At 44.2% G+C, this 18,544-nt stretch overlaps 1 protein-coding gene across 12 annotated transcripts in view; it reads left to right on the top strand.

Moving 5' to 3' along the window:
* The window catches only part of LOC129863670 (zinc finger MIZ domain-containing protein 2-like), a 39,173-nt gene that overhangs the window by 14,321 nt on the left and 6,308 nt on the right, over window positions 1–18,544 (top strand). For 2 of the 12 annotated variants that reach the window (XM_055935803.1, XM_055935814.1), the window contains exons 2-19: window positions 7,006–7,058; window positions 7,260–7,349; window positions 8,213–8,327; window positions 8,699–8,889; window positions 12,121–12,292; window positions 12,874–13,119; window positions 13,234–13,419; window positions 14,021–14,110; window positions 14,574–14,760; window positions 15,192–15,333; window positions 15,509–15,605; window positions 16,454–16,606; window positions 16,827–16,932; window positions 17,056–17,213; window positions 17,358–17,425; window positions 17,538–17,606; window positions 17,863–18,101; window positions 18,179–18,294. In XM_055935803.1, the coding sequence (XP_055791778.1) occupies window positions 7,300–7,349; window positions 8,213–8,327; window positions 8,699–8,889; window positions 12,121–12,292; window positions 12,874–13,119; window positions 13,234–13,419; window positions 14,021–14,110; window positions 14,574–14,760; window positions 15,192–15,333; window positions 15,509–15,605; window positions 16,454–16,606; window positions 16,827–16,932; window positions 17,056–17,213; window positions 17,358–17,425; window positions 17,538–17,606; window positions 17,863–18,101; window positions 18,179–18,294 (2,385 nt within the window). In that variant the 5' untranslated portion in view covers window positions 7,006–7,058; window positions 7,260–7,299. Of the gene's footprint in view, window positions 1–7,005; window positions 7,059–7,259; window positions 7,350–8,212; window positions 8,328–8,698; window positions 8,890–12,120; window positions 12,293–12,873; window positions 13,120–13,233; window positions 13,420–14,020; window positions 14,111–14,573; window positions 14,761–15,191; window positions 15,334–15,508; window positions 15,606–16,453; window positions 16,607–16,826; window positions 16,933–17,055; window positions 17,214–17,357; window positions 17,426–17,537; window positions 17,607–17,862; window positions 18,102–18,178; window positions 18,295–18,544 lie in introns of those variants that run through there. The other 10 variants (XM_055935813.1, XM_055935806.1, XM_055935812.1 and 7 more) reach the window with 10 other exon arrangements.

The following is an 18,544-nucleotide window of genomic DNA, read 5'->3' as shown; positions in this document are numbered from 1 at the left end:
ACTCTCACACCTCTTCCACCATGATTCACGGTGGGAACAACACGTGGAGATAATTTGTTCACCTACTCTGCGACTCAATGACACGGCGGTTGGAACCAAAAATCTCAAATTTGGACTCACCAGACCAAAGGACAGATTTCCACCGGTCTAATGTCAATTGCTCATGTTTCTTGCCCCAAGCAAGTCTCTTCTTATTATTGGTGTTCTTTTAGTAGTGGTTTCTTTTCAGCAATTCGACCATGAAGGCCTGATTTCACGCAGTCTCCTCTGGACAGTTTATGTTGATGTGTCTGTTACTTGAACTCTGTATTTGGGCTGCAATTTCTGAGGCTGGTAACTCTAATGAACTTATCCTCTGCAGCAGTGGTAACTCTGGGTCTTCCTTTCCTGTGGCGGTCCTCATTAGAGCAAGTTTCATCAAAGCGTTTGATGGATTTTGCGACTGCACAGTTCTTGAAATGTCCCGCATTGACTGACCAAGTCTTAAATTAATAATGGAGTGTCGTTTCTCTTTGCTTATTTTAGCTGTTCTTGCCATAATATGGACTTGGTCTTTTACCAAATACAGAACTTATGTTTCACTGTTGGATTACTCCAATATATTGGTATCACTCCACGGCCACGGCGGAGGGATACACCCGAGGTGAGGATTTATAGATTTACTCCCGTGTACACCTGTGTCACGGCTGGGGTCAACTCCTATATATTACATTTTTTATTTCACCTTTATTTAACCAGGTAGGCTAGTTGAACAAGTTCTCATTTACAACTGCGACCTGGCCAAGATAAAGCAAAGCAGTGCGACACAACAACAGAGTTACACGTAGAATAAAACAAACTTTCCCCTGCAGAATGTAAGAGTATCGTGGTGGGCTTCCATTATTGGAGGACCCAAAAAAACGGATACCGAATAATCTGCCGTTTAAAAAAACTACATATTTGTAATAATGACAATTACAACAATACTGAATGAACAATGAACACTTATTTTAACTTCATATAATACATCAATAAAATAAATTATGAAAAATGTTCAATTTGGTTTAAATAAAGCAAAAACAAAGTGTTGGAGAAGAAATTAAAAGTGCAATATGTGCCATGTAAAAAAGCTAATGTTTAAGTTCCTTGCTCAGAACATATGAAATCTGGTGGTTCTTTTTAACATGAGTCTTCAATATTCCCAGGTAAGACGTTTTAGGTTGTAGTTATTATAGGACTATTTCTCGCTATACCATTTGTATTTCATGTACCTTTGACTATTGGATGTTCTAATAGTTACTTTAGTATTGCCAGCCTAATCTCGGGAGTTGATAGGCTTGAAGTCATAAACAGCACAATGCTTGAAGCATTGCGAAGAGTTGCTGGCAAACGCAGTAAAGTGCTGTTTGAATGAATGCTTACGAGCCTGCTGCTGCCTACCACTGCTCAATCAAATCATAGATTTAATTATAATATAATAACACACAAAGAAAGATGCGCAGGGTCCCTGCTCATCTGCGTGAACGTGCCTTAGGCATGCTGCAAGGAGGCATGAGGATTGCAGATGTGGCCAGGGCAATAAATTGCAATGTCCGTACTGTGAGACGCCTAAAACAGCACTACAGGGAGACAGGACGGACAGCTGATCGTTCTCGCAGTGGCAGACCACGTGTAACAACACCTGCACAGGATCGGTACAGCCGAACATCACACCTGCGGGACAGGTACAGGATGGCAACAACTGCCCGAGTTACACCAGGAACGCACAATCCCTACATCAGTGCTCAGATTGTCCGCAATAGGCTGAGAGTGGCTGGACCCTAACCCTCACCAGACATCACAGGCAACAACGTCGCCTATGGGCACAAACCCACTGTCGCTGGACCAGACAGGACTGGCAAAAAGTGCTCTTCACTGACGAGTCGCGGTTTTGAGGTGGAGGGTCCGTCATGGTCTGGGGCGGTGTGTCACAGCATCATCGGACTGAGCTTGTTGTCATTGTAGGCAATTTCAACGCCCTGCGTTACACGGAAGACATCCTCCTCCCTCATGTGTTACCCTTCCTGCAGGCTCATCCTGACATGCCCCTCCAGCATGACAATGCCACCAGCCATACTGCTCGTTCTGTGCGTGATTTCCTACAAGACAGGAATGTCAGTGTTCTGCCATGGCCAGCGAAGAGCCCGGGTCTCAATCCCATTGAGCACGTCTGGGACCTGTTGGATCGGAGGGTGAGGGCTTGGGCCATTCCCCCCATAAATGTCCGGGAACTTGCAGGTGCCTTGGTGAAAGAGTGGGATAACATCTCCCAGCAAGAACTGGCAAATCTGGTGCAGTCCATGAGAAGGAGATGCACTGCAGTACTTAATGCAGCTGGTGGCCACACCAGATACTTTTAAAAAGCGTTCCAGGTGACTACCTCATGAAGCTGGTTGAGAGAATGCCAAGAGTGTGCAAAGCTGTCATCAAGTCAAAAGGTGGCTACTTTGAAAAACTTTTTTGGGGGGGGGGTTACTACATTATTCCATATGTGTTATTTCATATTTTTGATGTCTTCACTATTGTTCTACAATGTAGAAAATAGTAGTAAAAAAAAAAAAAAAAAAACCTTGAATGAGTAGGTGTGTCAACTTTTGTGTGTATAGATATTTTTTGGGATCCAGATAAACACTCCAAACAACCTCCCTGGCCACCCTGAGGCGTCTGCATGGTCGTAAAGCACACTGTTGCCTCGTTTTGTATCACATTCAATGATAACTGGGGGGGACAAAAATGCAAAATCAGAATGTGGTGGGGGGAGTTATTAGTCTTTTACAGTTCTCATTGTTGTAGTGGACACATTGTTTGCAGAGCGCACAACCTAGGCTACACTTGTGGGAAACAAGTTTTGGTTTATTTCATTCCATTTTCTAGTTGTCAATTTATTCGTTGTGTTTTTGTTTTGAGCGCTCCTGTCGATGTTGAGTATGGAGGACGCACATCTGATTACGCATAGAAGTAAGGCTACCTGGCCTGCGCGCAAATGTAGGCTTATAAATGTGCCCATTTGATGGGGATCTGATAGTATTGTATTTCTGATTTTCTTAACTCACCACCGAAAATTAGCCGTGGAGTTTCTCCAGAGTCATTTTTTCTTCACCTCAAATAGCAAGTAAATGAACTCTGTTTTTACATCCATTGCATGACAATAGTTCCTCAATGTAGCCTATTAGAACTATATTTCAGAGCTCTCTCCCTTTCGATAACCACTCCTTTTGAAAGGGGGAAAAAATGTCATGCTCTGATCAGGTGGAAATGTCATAAAATAGGCCTACTTGAATACTTCTCATCCCTTGCTCAAATACAGCTGTGTCTGTCTGGAGGACTGTGGTGCAGAAAACTGAGGGTCCAGAATATTTTATACAATGTTGCAAGTTTGTTAGCATAAGCTGGCTGGACCAAATTGATAGTGTCATGTTCTTTGCAGACAGGCCATGCGTAGCCAATGTGATTTGTTTTATCAGGATATTGTCTACCTGCAGGCTTCAATGTCTTTATTTGTTTGCTTTGTAGCCTATTTGACATAGTTGGCAATAGCAATAGAAGTTACTTTTAGATTTGTATAATTTGAATTCAGTTATATTTAGTATTAATTACATGACAATGATTTTGAGATACGAAGACTATTTTAAAATGAATGAATGTGCATATGAAAATCATAAATGGCACGCAGATTGGTAGGTAAAGAAAATTGGCACTCCAAATGGAAAAGGTTGCCGACCCCAGGTGTAGTCTATTACCGTCAACTTCTGGAGCGTAAGAGACAATTTATGCTTGATCTGAAAATGTGGTCAGAGGCACCATATGGATGGTGTGACGAAATAGCGGAGCCTCTGACGGCAGGCAGAGGCCAAATTCAGCTCCGTACCGCATCATCATGTGCCTCTCAAATTTTGTAACAATGCAGAGGGCTCTGAATAGCTCCGCGTTGACATGATTGGTGGGCGGGAGGTCTTGTATAAACACAAACTCATTTCCTTGACAACTTCCTTTACAACGGCTCTGTTTTTCTCTGCGAAATGTAAAAAGTATATATACCCTGACTTCCGTAGAGGCCATATCACCATAAATGCTGCATGGCCAATGCAGACATTGGATGGACCACGCAGAACCTTTAATGTCAGTATCTGTGAAGACACATAGGGTGCGTCTATATATGGAAAAATACGTTTTAAAATTTCGATTCGTCGATAGAACAGACTACTTTTGGTCGACCAATATTTTTTTTTTTGTCCGCGACAACCCTAGTATACTGGTGTACTCAACTATACATTACTTTACTCTGTGCTGTACCAAACTCTACTTTTCTTTACTGTCCAAACTTGTGAACCTAACTGTAGTTTTACTATGATTTCCAGTTGTGGCGAATTTTAAATTGCACAAATTCGGTTACCATGTCGTCCAGTTTAGGTCCGTAGGCAGTAGGCAGCTTCCTCATTTGCTGTTCTTAAATTCTCTTAGCTTTCAATTTGTCACCAAATTTAACATGCTCCTATGAACTTCATGTTGGGTCCTTCACGGAAATGGCCAGGGAACTAATATCGATTTAGAAGGTGTCTGTTTGGTAACTGTCACTCTACATAGGGCGGCAGGTAGACTAGTGGTTAGAGCGTTGGGCCAGTAACCGAAAGATTGCTAGATCGAATTCCCGAGTTGACAAGGTAAAAATCTGTTGTTCTGCCCCTGAAAAATGCGGTCAACCCACTGTTCCTAGGCCGTCATTGTAAATAAGAATTTGTTCTTAACGGACTTGCTTAGTTCAATAAAGGTTATTTAAAAATAATATCTCCCCCCCCCACACACACTCACAATAAAATATTATTTGTCACATGCATCGTATACAACAGGTTTGGAATTTACAGTGAAATGCTTAATTACAAGCCCTTAACCAACAATGCAGTTTAAAGAAAATACCTTAAAAAAGCAACATAATTAAAGCGCAACAGTAAAATAACGATAGCGAGGCTAATATACACACACTGCTCCATCTGCGGGGTGTCTGACCCAATTCTGTGAGGAGAATAACACTGACGTTGGCAACAAATTGGGGAAAGGGGATATCTAGTCTGCATAACTGAATGCATTCAACCGAAATGTGTCTTCCGCATTTAACCCAGCCCCGCTGAATCAGAGGTGCGGGGGTGCTGCCTTAATCCACGTTACTGTCCCAATGCTCTAACTGCTAGGCTACCTGCCGCCACTTTAGCCTGTCAATTAGCGGAGTGTCGTGGAAATTCACAACTATGGACTTTTCCCTCACAGGAGTTTACTCTGAGATTAAGCGTAATTTACTGCGAAAGAGAGAGATCGGGATGGAGAGGGTGATTAAGGGGAAATTGTATTGAAAGCCTGCTCTCTCGGCAGTTAACGAGCTTGTATGTGTTTTCAGGGTTTCTATGAGTAAAATGTTGCGCCAGACACACGCAACGTGTGCATTTAACGAGTTCTGTTGCGCAATTTTAGAGATTAGAATATATTTCCACGTTTACTTTTCCTCAGCCAACAAGAGTAAGGAACAGCAAAATCCCTAGCCGATGTCAATGTAGGCCTACCATCCCCCATAGGTGAAACGTGGATATATTCTATTGGTTAGCTTGCTGTTCTGTGCGAGGAAGAAATGACCCATTCAAACTGGACAGTTGTGGGACGATAGAGCCCATATTCATACAACCAGTGAGCTAAGAAAAACAGACATGTAAGAAGCAATGAGGCTCATGCAACAGATCAGAACATTTAGCTTCAAATGTTGATAAACTATTATTTATTCACATTATAAGCGCAGCAGTGTGCACAAGTGTTGGCACAAGGCAGTAAATTGGCGACGCATAAATGTTAGTTCCATAATGCAATTAGCCGGGAAACATTGTCAAAAGCGAACCGCACCATGCGAGCGGTTTCATGAGACTGAGATTAAAATATCTGTTTAGAAATTTGGATAAAGGGAGCTCTAAAGGTGCGACAACTAGCATGGGTTTCTAATATTACCAGGATTGTGCCTTTGGCTACTGGACAATGGAAGTTTGATTTGAAAACCAATTGAACATGAGAGAAATAGGCTATACTGGTTTTAATGGCATTCTCCAGCCTATAAAATAATTGCCTGCACGTTTGGTTGTATTTTGTCTAGGCTACTTTGTGAAGCAAGGTGCATGCCTCATATGTAGTAAAACGTTCAGGTTTCAAACAAGTATGCTTTGAAAATGCATACTTCCTCCAGCTCATCGCAAAGTGTTGTGTGATGAGCTGAAGCCTGCCTGCCTACTTTTGCCTAAGTACTTGAATGGCAAATGGGAAGCGAGCTTCAATTACCAGTTGAGAAATAAAACTAGTAGCTCTTTTCAATCATGGCCATCATTGTTTTTAACACGCGATTGCATTTAGAATTGTTGCGCAATGATGGGGCTAATAAAAGCACGTTTCACGACAGCAGCAACAAACTGTAGCTCTCGCGCTACATCGACTGGTATTTCAATCAATTAATAGGCAAAAATCTATTTTCGCAATGGGATTTATTTTCTTCTCCCTGGCAATTGACGGAGGCAATTTTATTTATCAGCTCTTCATATGTTTTTTGGGCCCAAAAGCCGGCTATTAGGGTGTGTAAGTGTAACGGATGTGAAATGGCTAGCTAGTTAGCGGGTACGCGCTACTAGCGTTTCAATCAGTTAAGTCACTTGCTCTGAAACCTAGAAGTAGTGTTGCACCTTGCTCTGCAAGGGCCGCGGCTTTTGTGGAGCGATGGGTAACGACGCTTCGTGGGTGTCAGTTGTTGATGTGTGCAGAGGGTCCCTGGTTCGCGCCCGTGTCAGGGCGAGGGGATGGTTTAAAGTTATACTGTTACATAAGGCAGCCGCCTCATTTGCTGTTCTCTTGAATTCCTGTAGAAATCAAAGAGCTAAATTTAGACCCTGCTGCCTGCCCCTCCCTTCTATGAGAACCATTATGCCAGGCAGTAATAGGCTAACTCTTTCTCTCTCTCTCACACAGACCAACAGACAGACCGAGATACACACAGAGCAGAAGCTAAAGGGGAGAGGAAGGTAAGCGTGTGTGTGTGGCTATGATGGTGGTGAAGTTACTGCTTCAGTTCAATGCGATGAGTCGATTCGATCAGCTTTATTTACATGATATTGTTGATAACAAGAACACGATAATACATGGCATAATGAATAATTACACGATTGAAAAGAACAAGACCACAACAACACATAACATACCGTTTCAATACTTCTCTCTCTTAGGCTGCCTGTCAGGGTCTCATTGATCCCCCCCGTTCCTCCGATGAACCCCCTCAACTCCATGAAACCCGGTCTGCCTCCCACTCCGCACAGGTACACACACACACACACTCTGAATGTCTCAGAGAGGAAGTGCTGAGTGCATTGTCCTCAGACAAACTGTTAGTTGTCTTCTGGTTGGCTCTCACCGCTCCCGCTATTGGCTGGGCTCTGAGACTCATTGGCTGCTGCTGGCGCTGGAGCGCTGGTTTCCTGTACCAGCGAGATCACGTCCTGTGATTTCAGTTGAGGGAGTGGAGGGTAACCTCAGCCACACACACACACACACACACACACACACACACACACACACACACACACACACACACACACACACACACACACACACTCAGGGGCCTCTTGTCAGCAGGGCTACCCTTACCAGTTTCTACGTGACTGCTTTGTTGTTGTTATGGAAATGTTGGGTAGTGCCTCTTGAGTATGTGCTGTGGCACAAGTTATTCAACTCTTACAAAGACTCCCACTAGTTTTCCTCTTCAACAAACCAATATTCTAATGTAGGGGTTCCTAAAGTTTTTCATAACTTTCAATCTGGAAATCGTAAGTTCGTTCTATCTGCACTAATCTGAAAAGAACTGTATAGGTGATAGTACTATGGTATGTATACTTCCACCTACCAGGTATTTGCTTCCCCCTGTCCAGTGTCTGTATGTATCGAGCGTCTCAGAGTACGAGTGCTGATCTAGGATCAGCCCCCCCCCCCCCCCCCCATCTTATTCATTTTTATTTAAAACGCAAAACTGATTCTAAATCAGCACCCGGATTCTGACATGCTTGATGCACAAGGCCCAGGTCTTTCACGATCTCAGTGCAGATGGAGAGGAAGCCACATTCACTATTGAGATGCACCCTACTGCTGTACATGAATCCATCCCATAATGCCTTTGCTTCCACAGTGACGGTAACTTCCTGTATGACTCTGCCTCCTGGCAACAAGGCACCAATCAACAGCCAGGAGCACTCTCCGTGGTAACTACCGTCTGGGGCGTGACCAATCCCTCGCACAGCCAGGTAACAACCAGCCAATCATGGTTCTCCTCCTTTCTCTCACCCATCCTTCTTAACTGTCTCTAATCCATCATTCTATCATCCCCTCCTTTCAACCAGTCCATCTATTTATTTAAACTTAATTTATCAAGGAGAGCAAATATCTTTTGCCACGTTCCAGGTTGCCTACATAGCAGCTGTGCACCAAAACTCACAAGGCCTGAATGAAGTGTATAACTATCAGAATCCTCATCAATGGTTTTGCAATATATGACATGACAGTCATTAATTGTTTAATATGTAAAGCAGACAGTCTGGGATGTCACATGGCCTTTTTCTTCTTCTCTAACACTTTACTGTTTCCACTACCTCACTTCCTGTGTTTCCCCGTCTAGGTGTTTGGAGCGCCCATGGGTCCGGGCGGGAACTCTGGAGGTCACATGATGCAGAGCAGCAGTGGAGGTGGGGGGATGAGTCCCGGTATGAGCCACCAGTACCAGAGCTATGGTGATAAGGGCTACGGACAACCAGGCCTTTACGGCCGCCCCAACACCGCCTATAACCAAGCACCGCCATATGGACAGAGGTAAACATCTTTTGACTTGTTTTTATGGTATATGTTCACCAGGGTCTTATTTATTGTGCACCAAACAGAGTGAAATGTAGACATACTACCTGGGAAGTGTTCACTAGGCACGAAATGGAAGTAAATAGACTGAAAGAGGGTATGACTACTTGAACATACAGTTGAAGTCGGAAGTTTACATACACCTTAGCCAAATACATTTAAACTCAGTTTTTCACAATTCCTGACATTTAATCCTAGTACAAATTCCCTGTCTTAGGTCATTTATGATCACCACTTTTATTTTAAGAATGTGAAATGTCAGAATAATAGTAGTGATTTATTTCAGCTGTTATTTCTTTCATCACATTCCCAGTGGGTCAGAAGTTACACTCAATTAGTGTTTGGTAGCATTGCCTTAAACAATTTAAACTTGGGTCAAATGTTACGGGTAGCCTTCCACAAGCTTCCCACAATAAGTTGGGTGAATTTTGGCCCATTCCTCCTGACCGAGCTGGTGTAACTGAGTCAAATTTGTAGGCCTCCTTGTTCGCAAACACTTTTTCAGTTCTGCCCACAAATGTTCTATAGGATTGAGGTCAGGGCTTTGTGATGGCCACTCCAATATAGAGGTCGACCGATTTATGATTTTTCAATACCGATTTATTGGAGGACAAAAAAAAGCCGATGCCTTTTATTTATTTATTACAATTTATTTGTAATAATGACAATTACAACAATACTGAATGAACACTTATTTTAACTTAATATAATACATAAATAAAATAAATTTAGCCTGAAATAAATAATGAAACATGTTCAATTTGGTTTTTAAATAATGCAAAAACAAAGTGTTGGAGAAGAAAGTAAAAGTGCAATATGTGCCATGTAAGAAAGCTAATGTTTAAGTTCTTTGCTCAGAACATGAGAACATATGAAAGCTGGTGGTTCCTTTTAACATGAGTCTTCAATATTCCCAGGTAAGAAGTTTTAGGTTGTAGTTATTATAGGAATTATAGGACTATTTCTCTCTATACCATTTGTATTTCATTAACCTTTGACTATTGGATGTTCTTACAGGCACTTTAGTATTGCCAGTGTAACCGTATAGGTTCCATCCCTCTCCTTGCTCCTTCTTACCAGGGCTCGAACCACGAACACAACGACAACAGCCACCCTCGAAGCAGCGTTACCCATGCAGAGCAAGGGGAATTTGACGTTTGAAACACTATTAGCGCGCATCCCGCTAACTAGCTAGCCATTTCACATCGGTTACACCAGCCTAATCTCGGGAGTTGATAGGCTTGAAGCACAGCGAAGAGCTTCTGGCAAAACGCAGGAAATTGCTGTTTGATTGAATTCTTACGAGCCTGCTGCTGCCTACAACCGCTCAGTCAGACTGCTCTATCAAATCATAGACTTAGTTGTAACATAATAACACACAGAAATACGAGCCTTAGGTCATTAAAATGGTAGATTCCAGAAAGTATCATCTCGAAAACAAGACGTTTATTCTATCAGTGAAATACGGAACCGTTCCGTATTTTATCTAACGGGTGGCATCCATAAGTCTAAATATTCCTGTTACATTGCACAACCTTCAATGTTATGTCATAATTACGTAAAATTATGGCAAATTAGGCGGCCCAAACTGTTGCATATACACTGACTCTGCGTGCAATGAACGCAAGAAGTGACACAATTTCACCTGGTTAATATTGCCTGCTAACCTGGATTTCTTTTAACTAAATATGCAGGTTTAAAAATATATACTTCTGTGTATTGATTTTAAAAAAGGGCATTGATGTTTATGGTTAGGTACACATTGGTGCAACGATACGCACCGCATCGATTATATGCAACGCAGGACACGCTAGATAAACTAGTAATATCATCAATCTTGTGTAGTTAACTAGTGATTTATGATTGATTGATAGTTTTTTATAAGATACGTTTAATGCTAGCTAGCAACTTACCTTGCCTTCTACTGCATTCACGTAACAGGCAGGCTCCTAGGGGAGTGCAATGTAATCAGGTGGTTAGAGCGTTGGACTAGTTAACTGTAAGGTTGCAAGATTGAAGGCCGTCATTGAAAATAAGAATGTGTTTTTAATTGACTTGCCTAGTTAAATAAATATTAAATAAAGTTGTAAAAAAAAAAAAAAAAAAATATTGGCCAAATCGGTCTCAAAATACAGATTTCCGATTGTTATGAAAACTTGAAATCGGCCCTAATTAATCGGCCATTCCGATTAATCGGTCAACCTCTACTCCAATACCTTGACTTTGTTGTCCTTAAGCCATTTTGCCACAACTTTGGAAGTATGCTTGGGGTCATTGTCCATTTGGAAGACCCATTTGCAAGCAAGCTTTAACTTCCTGACTGATGTCTTGAGATGTTGCTTCAATATATCCACATAAATTTCCTACCTCATGATGCCATTTATTTTGTGAAGTGTACCAGTCCCTCCTGCAGCAAAGCACCCCCACAACATGATGCTGCCACCCACGTGCTTTACGGTTGGGATGGTGTTCTTCGGCTTGCAAGCCTCCCCCTTTTTCCCCCAAACATAACGATGTTCGTTATGGCCAAACAGTTCAATTTTTTTCCCCATCAGACCAGAGGACATTTCTCCAAAAAGTACGATCTTTGTACCCATGTGCAGTTGCAAACCATAGTCTGGCTTTTTTTAATGACCGTTTTGGAGCAGTGGCTTCTTCCTTGCTGAAAGGCCTTTCAGGTTATGTCGATATAGGACTCATTTTACTGTGGATATAGTGCACTTTTCGCACCAAAGTACGTTCATCTCTAGGAGACAGAACGTGTCTCCTTCCTGAGTGCTATGACATCTGCGTGGTCCCATGGTGTTTATACTTGCATACTATTGTTGGTACATATGAACGTGGTACCTTCAACTGTATATAAGAAACACTCATTTTCGTTTGCAAACTATTTTGCGAAAGTTGTTAATTTTCATTGCCCGAATGAAAACAACCCAGGGCTCCATTCAGTCGGTCAAACACGTGGGGATAATGTCAATTGCGTTTCATTAAGTCCTTACGTTCTCTCAATTTGCCTCCTTTTCCAAAACCAGTCGTTGAGAAGCTCAGAGGTCTTTCCCCTCTGACCTTCTCATCCAATGGGTTTGGAGAAGGAGGCGAGGAGAGAGGAATCAAGGAAATGCCATTGTTTGTAGTGCTTGACCTTGGGAGTGAGTTCCAAATAATTCTATCTCTGTCTGTGTTTCTTAGTTACTCTAATAATGGTGGTGGCGGAGGGGGTATGGGCCAACGCCCTCCCTCTGACTTCACCCAGGCTGCTGCCGCCGCGGTTGCCGCTGCTGCTGCCACGGCGACCGCCACTGCTACGGCTACTGTTGCTGCCATCCAGGAGAAGCAGAATCAGGAACTGAACTATGGCCAGGTATGCGGCTAAGCCTCCTCGTGTGTGTGCGCACGCGTGTTATAGTTGGGACGATAAACCCCAAATTATCGACACGACGACAACGTGGACATTTTGCTGATATCATTCACTAGCTCTGCCACACACACATACACACACACACACTTCAGACTCCAGACTCCAGAGACATGGCTTTGATTAGAGAGAGAACATAAGTCTTTTCTAGCAGGCTGTTTACACGTCTACACTCTGTCTCTAGGGAGAAACCGCACTGTAAATCCTACAGGGAGTCTTCCATCTTTTCCTCTGTCTTCTGCCACAGTATTGTGTATCAGGGTTGGTGTCAAATCGAATTGAAGTCACACATGATTTTCATTTAAAAATGCTAACACATTTCAAATAAATAGTTTCTCCTTTTCAGTTTGAGAATTCATTGAAAATATATGCCCTTTTTTCTATATTTGAATTGGAATTTCTGTTTACTTCCTGAATTAACTGACTTCAATTCGAACCCCAATTCTGCCACTAGGTGTGTGTGCTCTGCGTTTTTATAGCATCTAGCCTCCCTCCCCTCTTGTTCTCCTCTTCTTCTCTCTCTTTAGATGGGTGGCCCCTCCTACAGTACCCAGTTCCTGTCCCACCAGGGCCCGCAGCAGGGTGGCCCCCGTGGCCCCCCGGGCATGAGCCCCAGTGGGATGGTTCAGTCCCGGCCCGGGCAGCACCCCTCCATGGGGGGCATGGTGTACCCCTCGCACCCCTCCCAGGGTCAGGGCCAGAGGATGCCCCAGCAACACCCAGGCTACCCAGGAGTCCAACAACAAGGGCTCAAACGCCCCTACCAATCAGAGGTACAAAGCTGGAAAACACATGGGTGCTTGCAGACACACTAACACACTACACATAAATTGTTTACTAGTTGCCACACACTCATCCCTTCCATCTCTCCTCCGTCCCTCCCCCAGGGTTTCCCAGGGCAGCAGCAGTATGGTTCAGGGGGGATGTCTCCGTACCACGGTGGCCAGCCCCTCCAGTATCCCCCTGGCCCCCAGCAGCACCAGCCCCAGTCCCCCTCCTACCACCCCAGCCAGCGTATGCCCCCAATGGGGCAGTACCAGCAAGGTCCACCCAATCCTGCACAGTACTACAAGGTAAGCAGTGAGACCACAAACACTAGTTAAAGGAGCAATCAACAGTTGCTAATTTTTTTTATATTTTTTATATGCTATGTACACATTTGATTCTTGGAAGAACATGACTTTTAAATGCCCCACGGTCTTAGTTCAACTTGTACCCCATCAAAACTCAAAATATTAACTTGTTTTACTCCAATGTCTGTAAACAAAGTAAATGTAAACAAACATTAATATAGCTTCAAAACTTGGTTAAAACTAATTTTGATGTCATGGATGGTCAGTCCTTGCATCTATAGCGCTTTCTGTGAATTTGAGTGGTTACATTTCTCCAGCCCTCAGCTTTTAACAAAACGGGCAGGGAAAAGTGCTTTATTTTGTTTCTACTGCTGATTGCCGCGTTAAGCTATGAATGTGTATTTCAAAGGATTCGAGCCTTTTTAACACACTGCCAGTATGAACCTGGCCCCGAAGAGACTTTTCCTTGACATGTTTGTAGTGTAGAGACAGGATCTAACATCAAATCTGACCAGGGCCAGCATTCACAATGCGTCTCAGAATAGGAGAGCTGATCTAGGATCAGTTTTGCCTGTTAATGTTTGTTTGTGTGTGTTTTCAGCAGGAGCAGCAGTATAACGGGCAGCAGGGTAACATGCCACCAGGAGCATCAGGAGGCTACAATGCCTTCACACAGGCTGCTGTCACCGCGGTAAGCCAACCTTGGTGTGTGTGTGTGTGTGTGCCTTGGCAGTGTGAAGGAGATGGTGCTTTTTGTTTCCATGACATTGTCCAGGCTTCCGTATGACCTTTGTAATTTTTTGGGTCCTTTGCAAATGTAATGTGATTTGTGGACCCAAATTAAGTACATTTATTAATTAGGCTATGGCCACACAGGGTTTTTGTGTGGGCAAATTACGGATTGATACAAAAAAAAATTCAATGCGAGTCATCCGTTGACATATAATGGACGGAGATGATTGTCCGTCAAACAAACAATATGTCTGCCCTCGTGCCGTATGTAACAGGTCCGAAAATGGTTAACTGGAGTTTAACTTTTGACAGACAAAAACCGACAATTGATTAATTTGTGTACAATTTCATGTGTCCGTACGTCTTTGTGGCCCTAGCCTTATATGATGTTATGTTTCAAATTCTCTCTCTCTCTCTTTCAGCAGGGTAGCCGGGTGATGCCAGGGTACCCCAGTTCTCCTCTGGGTGGTAACCCCACCCCTCCCATGACTCCGGGCAGCATGCCCCCCTACCTGTCCCCCGGTGGGCCAGGACCAGACACCAAGCCCCCCTACCTCCCCCAAGGCCCCGACGTCAAGCCCAACATCAACTCCCTTCAGCCGCCCACTGGTGAGACCCACTTACTTCAACACTCCTTTATTAAGGGCTCTATTCAATCTGTATCGCTGAAGCGTTACAGGTTGCGCTGGAGAATAGTAAAGGTCCCCCCCCCCCCCCCCCCGCTTGAGATGACATATGCAGCGTTTACCGTGAATGCAGTATCTACGAACGCTGGAACATTGTATTTAAATTTCAATGGCGCTGTGACGCTGAACTTCCGCGATACGGATTGAATAGAGCCCTAACTCATTGGATTGATGGAAATGTATATAGAGATCAGACCTGAGTCGTGTTCATTTGCCAGCAAATGGAAGAATAAAGGACTGAAACGGGAAGGGACTTGTCCAATAAGAAAAACATTTTGTTGTCGCATTCCCTAATGTAGAGGACCCTGGGCCGAATGCGTACTTTAAATACTCTCATCTCCCCTCCCCCTCCAGGTAACCCTAGCGACGACCTGCGGCTGACCTTCCCGGTGCGCGACGGCGTGGTGCTTGAGCCGTTCCGATTGGAGCACAACCTGGCGGTCAGCAACCACGCCTTCCAGCTGCGAGACTCCGTCTACAAGACCCTCATGATGAGGTCCGAGCCCACCGCCTCTCAGCAAATCAAAGCAGCAGTTACTGTGACCTGGTCCAGTGTTTTAATACCATAGTTTGGATTTTTTCCCACATTTATTAATTGATGATTTTGGTGTGTTTGTGTGTGTTCATGTGTCTGCCTGTGTGGATCTGTTGACTGCATGTGTGTCCTCTAGGCCTGACCTGGAACTGCAGTTTAAGTGTTATCACCATGAGGACAGACAGATGAACACTAATTGGCCCGCCTCCGTACAGGTACAATCACACTTACAGGTACCCACTCACACACACACACACACACACACACACACACACACACAGATGTAAATGCGACATCAAACAAAACACAATATTACAGACCTTTCCCAAGATAAGTGTTTTGTGTGTTTTAGATTTTTATTTTTTTGACATACAACCTGATCTTTGTGCATTAACACACACCCCTATCACAATGGGTTAGGCTGGGTTTTACACTCCCCCAAGTGCTCCCACTGCTCTCTTGCGTAAAGTCACAAATTCTACCATGCACTGACATCTCTGTGTGGAGCCCTCCATACAGGCGGTGAAGTCATGAAGCCTTTACGGGAAAACTGGTGGAGTGGAGATCCAGCCTTATGTCTGGGTTAGCGAGGTGATGACTATGAACTTGATTGGCTAGCCAGTTGAGTACTTCATTGGCTAGACAGGGTTGCGTTCAGGAGGGCGCAACATACTGAACGTTTTAGGTAGAAATCAAATTTAATCATACAGCCCTTCTTACATCAGCTGATATATCAAAGTGCTGTACAGAGGATCAATACCATCGATAGAACTGATGATTCCTTACTCTACATCTCTATTCTGCATGTCTTTTCTACACATCGTATTTCTACACAACGTATTGCTATCTGAACATTCCACAGTATTGCACCCTATACTAAAGGTGGCCCAGGGCCTGTATTCATAAAGCGTCTCAAGTAGAAGTGCTGATCTAGGATTAATTGTGCCTTTTGAATCATAAATACGATTATATGGACGGGGGGGGGGGGGCTGATCCTAGGTCAGAACTCCTACTCTGAGCCCAGTGTGACGACTGTGACTAGCGTGTTAGCCGATCCTCCATTCACCTGTCTGTCATGTAGGTGTCTGGTCCTTGCTTACAGGTGAGTGTGAACGCCACACCGCTCACCATCGAGAGGGGCGACAACAAGACGTCCCACAAGCCCCTCTACCTCAAGCAGGTGTGTCAGCCGGGACGCAACACCATCCAGATCACTGTCACCGCCTGCTGCTGCGTAAGTAGTACGGTACAGGCAAAAATGCTTTATGAAGTCCGGTTTCGTGCTGGTTGTATAAGGATGTTTTGTTAAGTCTTCATCTGGTTCTGATCTTTGATAGCAACCAAAATAAGACCTCTTTCCCATATCTTTATCTTGTCATGAAAAGGACATATTTACTTGTTTGTAATCCAATTTCTCTCTCTCTCTCTCTCTCTCTCTCACCCTCTCTCTCTAGTCCCACCTGTTTGTGTTGCAGCTGGTCCACAGGCCGTCAGTACGCTCGGTTCTTCAGGGATTAATGAAGAAGAGACTACTGCCCGCAGAGCACTGTGTCACTAAGAGTGAGTGGGACACACACACACGCCTGACTGGCTGGTTGGTTCTCAGAAAAACATAGACTTCTTCTCACTGCAATTCTCACCTGTTCTCTTCCCTGTTCTCTCCCTTCCTCTCCCTCTCCTCAGTTAAGAGGAACTTCAGTAGTGGGACCATCCCCGGGACCCCAGGGCTGAACGGAGAGGACGGTGTGGAACAGACGGCAATCAAAGTCTCCCTGAAATGTCCTATCACCTTCAGGCGCATCCAGCTGCCTGCACGCGGACACGACTGTAGACACATACAGGTGAGTGACTAGGCACACGCACGAATACAGGTGAAAGCACGTACTCGCATACACACGCGCATATCATCACTCTTAACATATTGTGAGAGACAAACGTGCGCGCACACACCCTAATCCTCTTTCTGTCTCTCTCTCTCTCGGCAGTGTTTTGACCTGGAGTCGTACCTGCAGTTGAACTGTGAGAGAGGGACCTGGAGATGCCCTGTGTGCAAGTATGTTAACGCAACAATTTACATATAATCTTTTAGCATGCCTTATCTTTCCCATAGACAAAGACCTGTTGTTTTTCTAGTCATCCGGACCATGTGTATCTCTCCACCACAGTAAGACGGCGCTACTGGAGGGCCTAGAAGTGGACCAGTACATGCTGGGCATTCTAATATACATCCAGAAGTAAGTGTCTGTCTGCAAATCCCCTACTACATGGGTATTTAAATCTGAGCCTGGAGGTCTGGAGTACTGCTCGCTGGTTTTCTGTTCTACTTGATAATTCATTGAACCCACCTGGTGTCCATTTAGAGGGGAAGAATGAAAATCAACAGACTTTGCCTGCCCTACTACGTTCATATTTAGTTTTTCTTTAGCTTAACCATAATTAGGTCTACAGCTTGCCTTATCTTGCTCTTCCTTCTCTAACCTCTTCCCTCAGTTCGGACTATGAGGAGATCACCATTGACCCAGTGTGTGGCTGGAGGCCGGTGCCAGTCAAACCAGATATCCACATAAAGGAGGAAGCAGACGGGCCGGTGTTAAAACGCTGCCGGACTGTCAGCCCCAGTCACATGATGATGCCCAGCGTCATGGAGATGATCGCTGCCCTGGGACCAGCCTCACCCTACCAGGGTCAACCACCAGGGGGCAGGAACACACCTGACTACAACAGCCAAGGTAGGGAGGAGACGGACAGACACACACACACACGCACACGCACACAAAGTGTCCTTATATTTGTGGTGTTCATCCAGCAGGCACAGGATACTCTAGCCAGTCAGGCTTCTCTGACTTCCCCAACACCCCTGGAACTCCCACCCTGAGAGACTTCACCTCCCCCGGACCCCCTAACATCTACCAACAGGACCAGGTAACACACCCACAGATAGGCACACACTAATGCACAGACACACAGGAAAACACTCACAGCGATTAACAGGCAGTAGTGCTGAGCGATTAGTACTTTTTGAGGTCGGTTCATTATTTAAAAAAAAGTGCACTTTAAAAAAAAATAAAAAAATATGTGGATTGAATGCTGTTACAACACAGAATAAAACAATGAATACAAGTCCCATGGTGGTAGTGACTGCCCATTACTGCTTATTAACCATCATTTAATC

The sequence above is a fragment of the Salvelinus fontinalis genome, chromosome 10 (genome assembly GCF_029448725.1).
Source record: "Salvelinus fontinalis isolate EN_2023a chromosome 10, ASM2944872v1, whole genome shotgun sequence".
In the NCBI taxonomy this organism is placed as follows: Eukaryota; Metazoa; Chordata; class Actinopteri; order Salmoniformes; family Salmonidae; genus Salvelinus; species Salvelinus fontinalis.
This window is presented reverse-complemented; position numbering and strand designations above follow the sequence as displayed.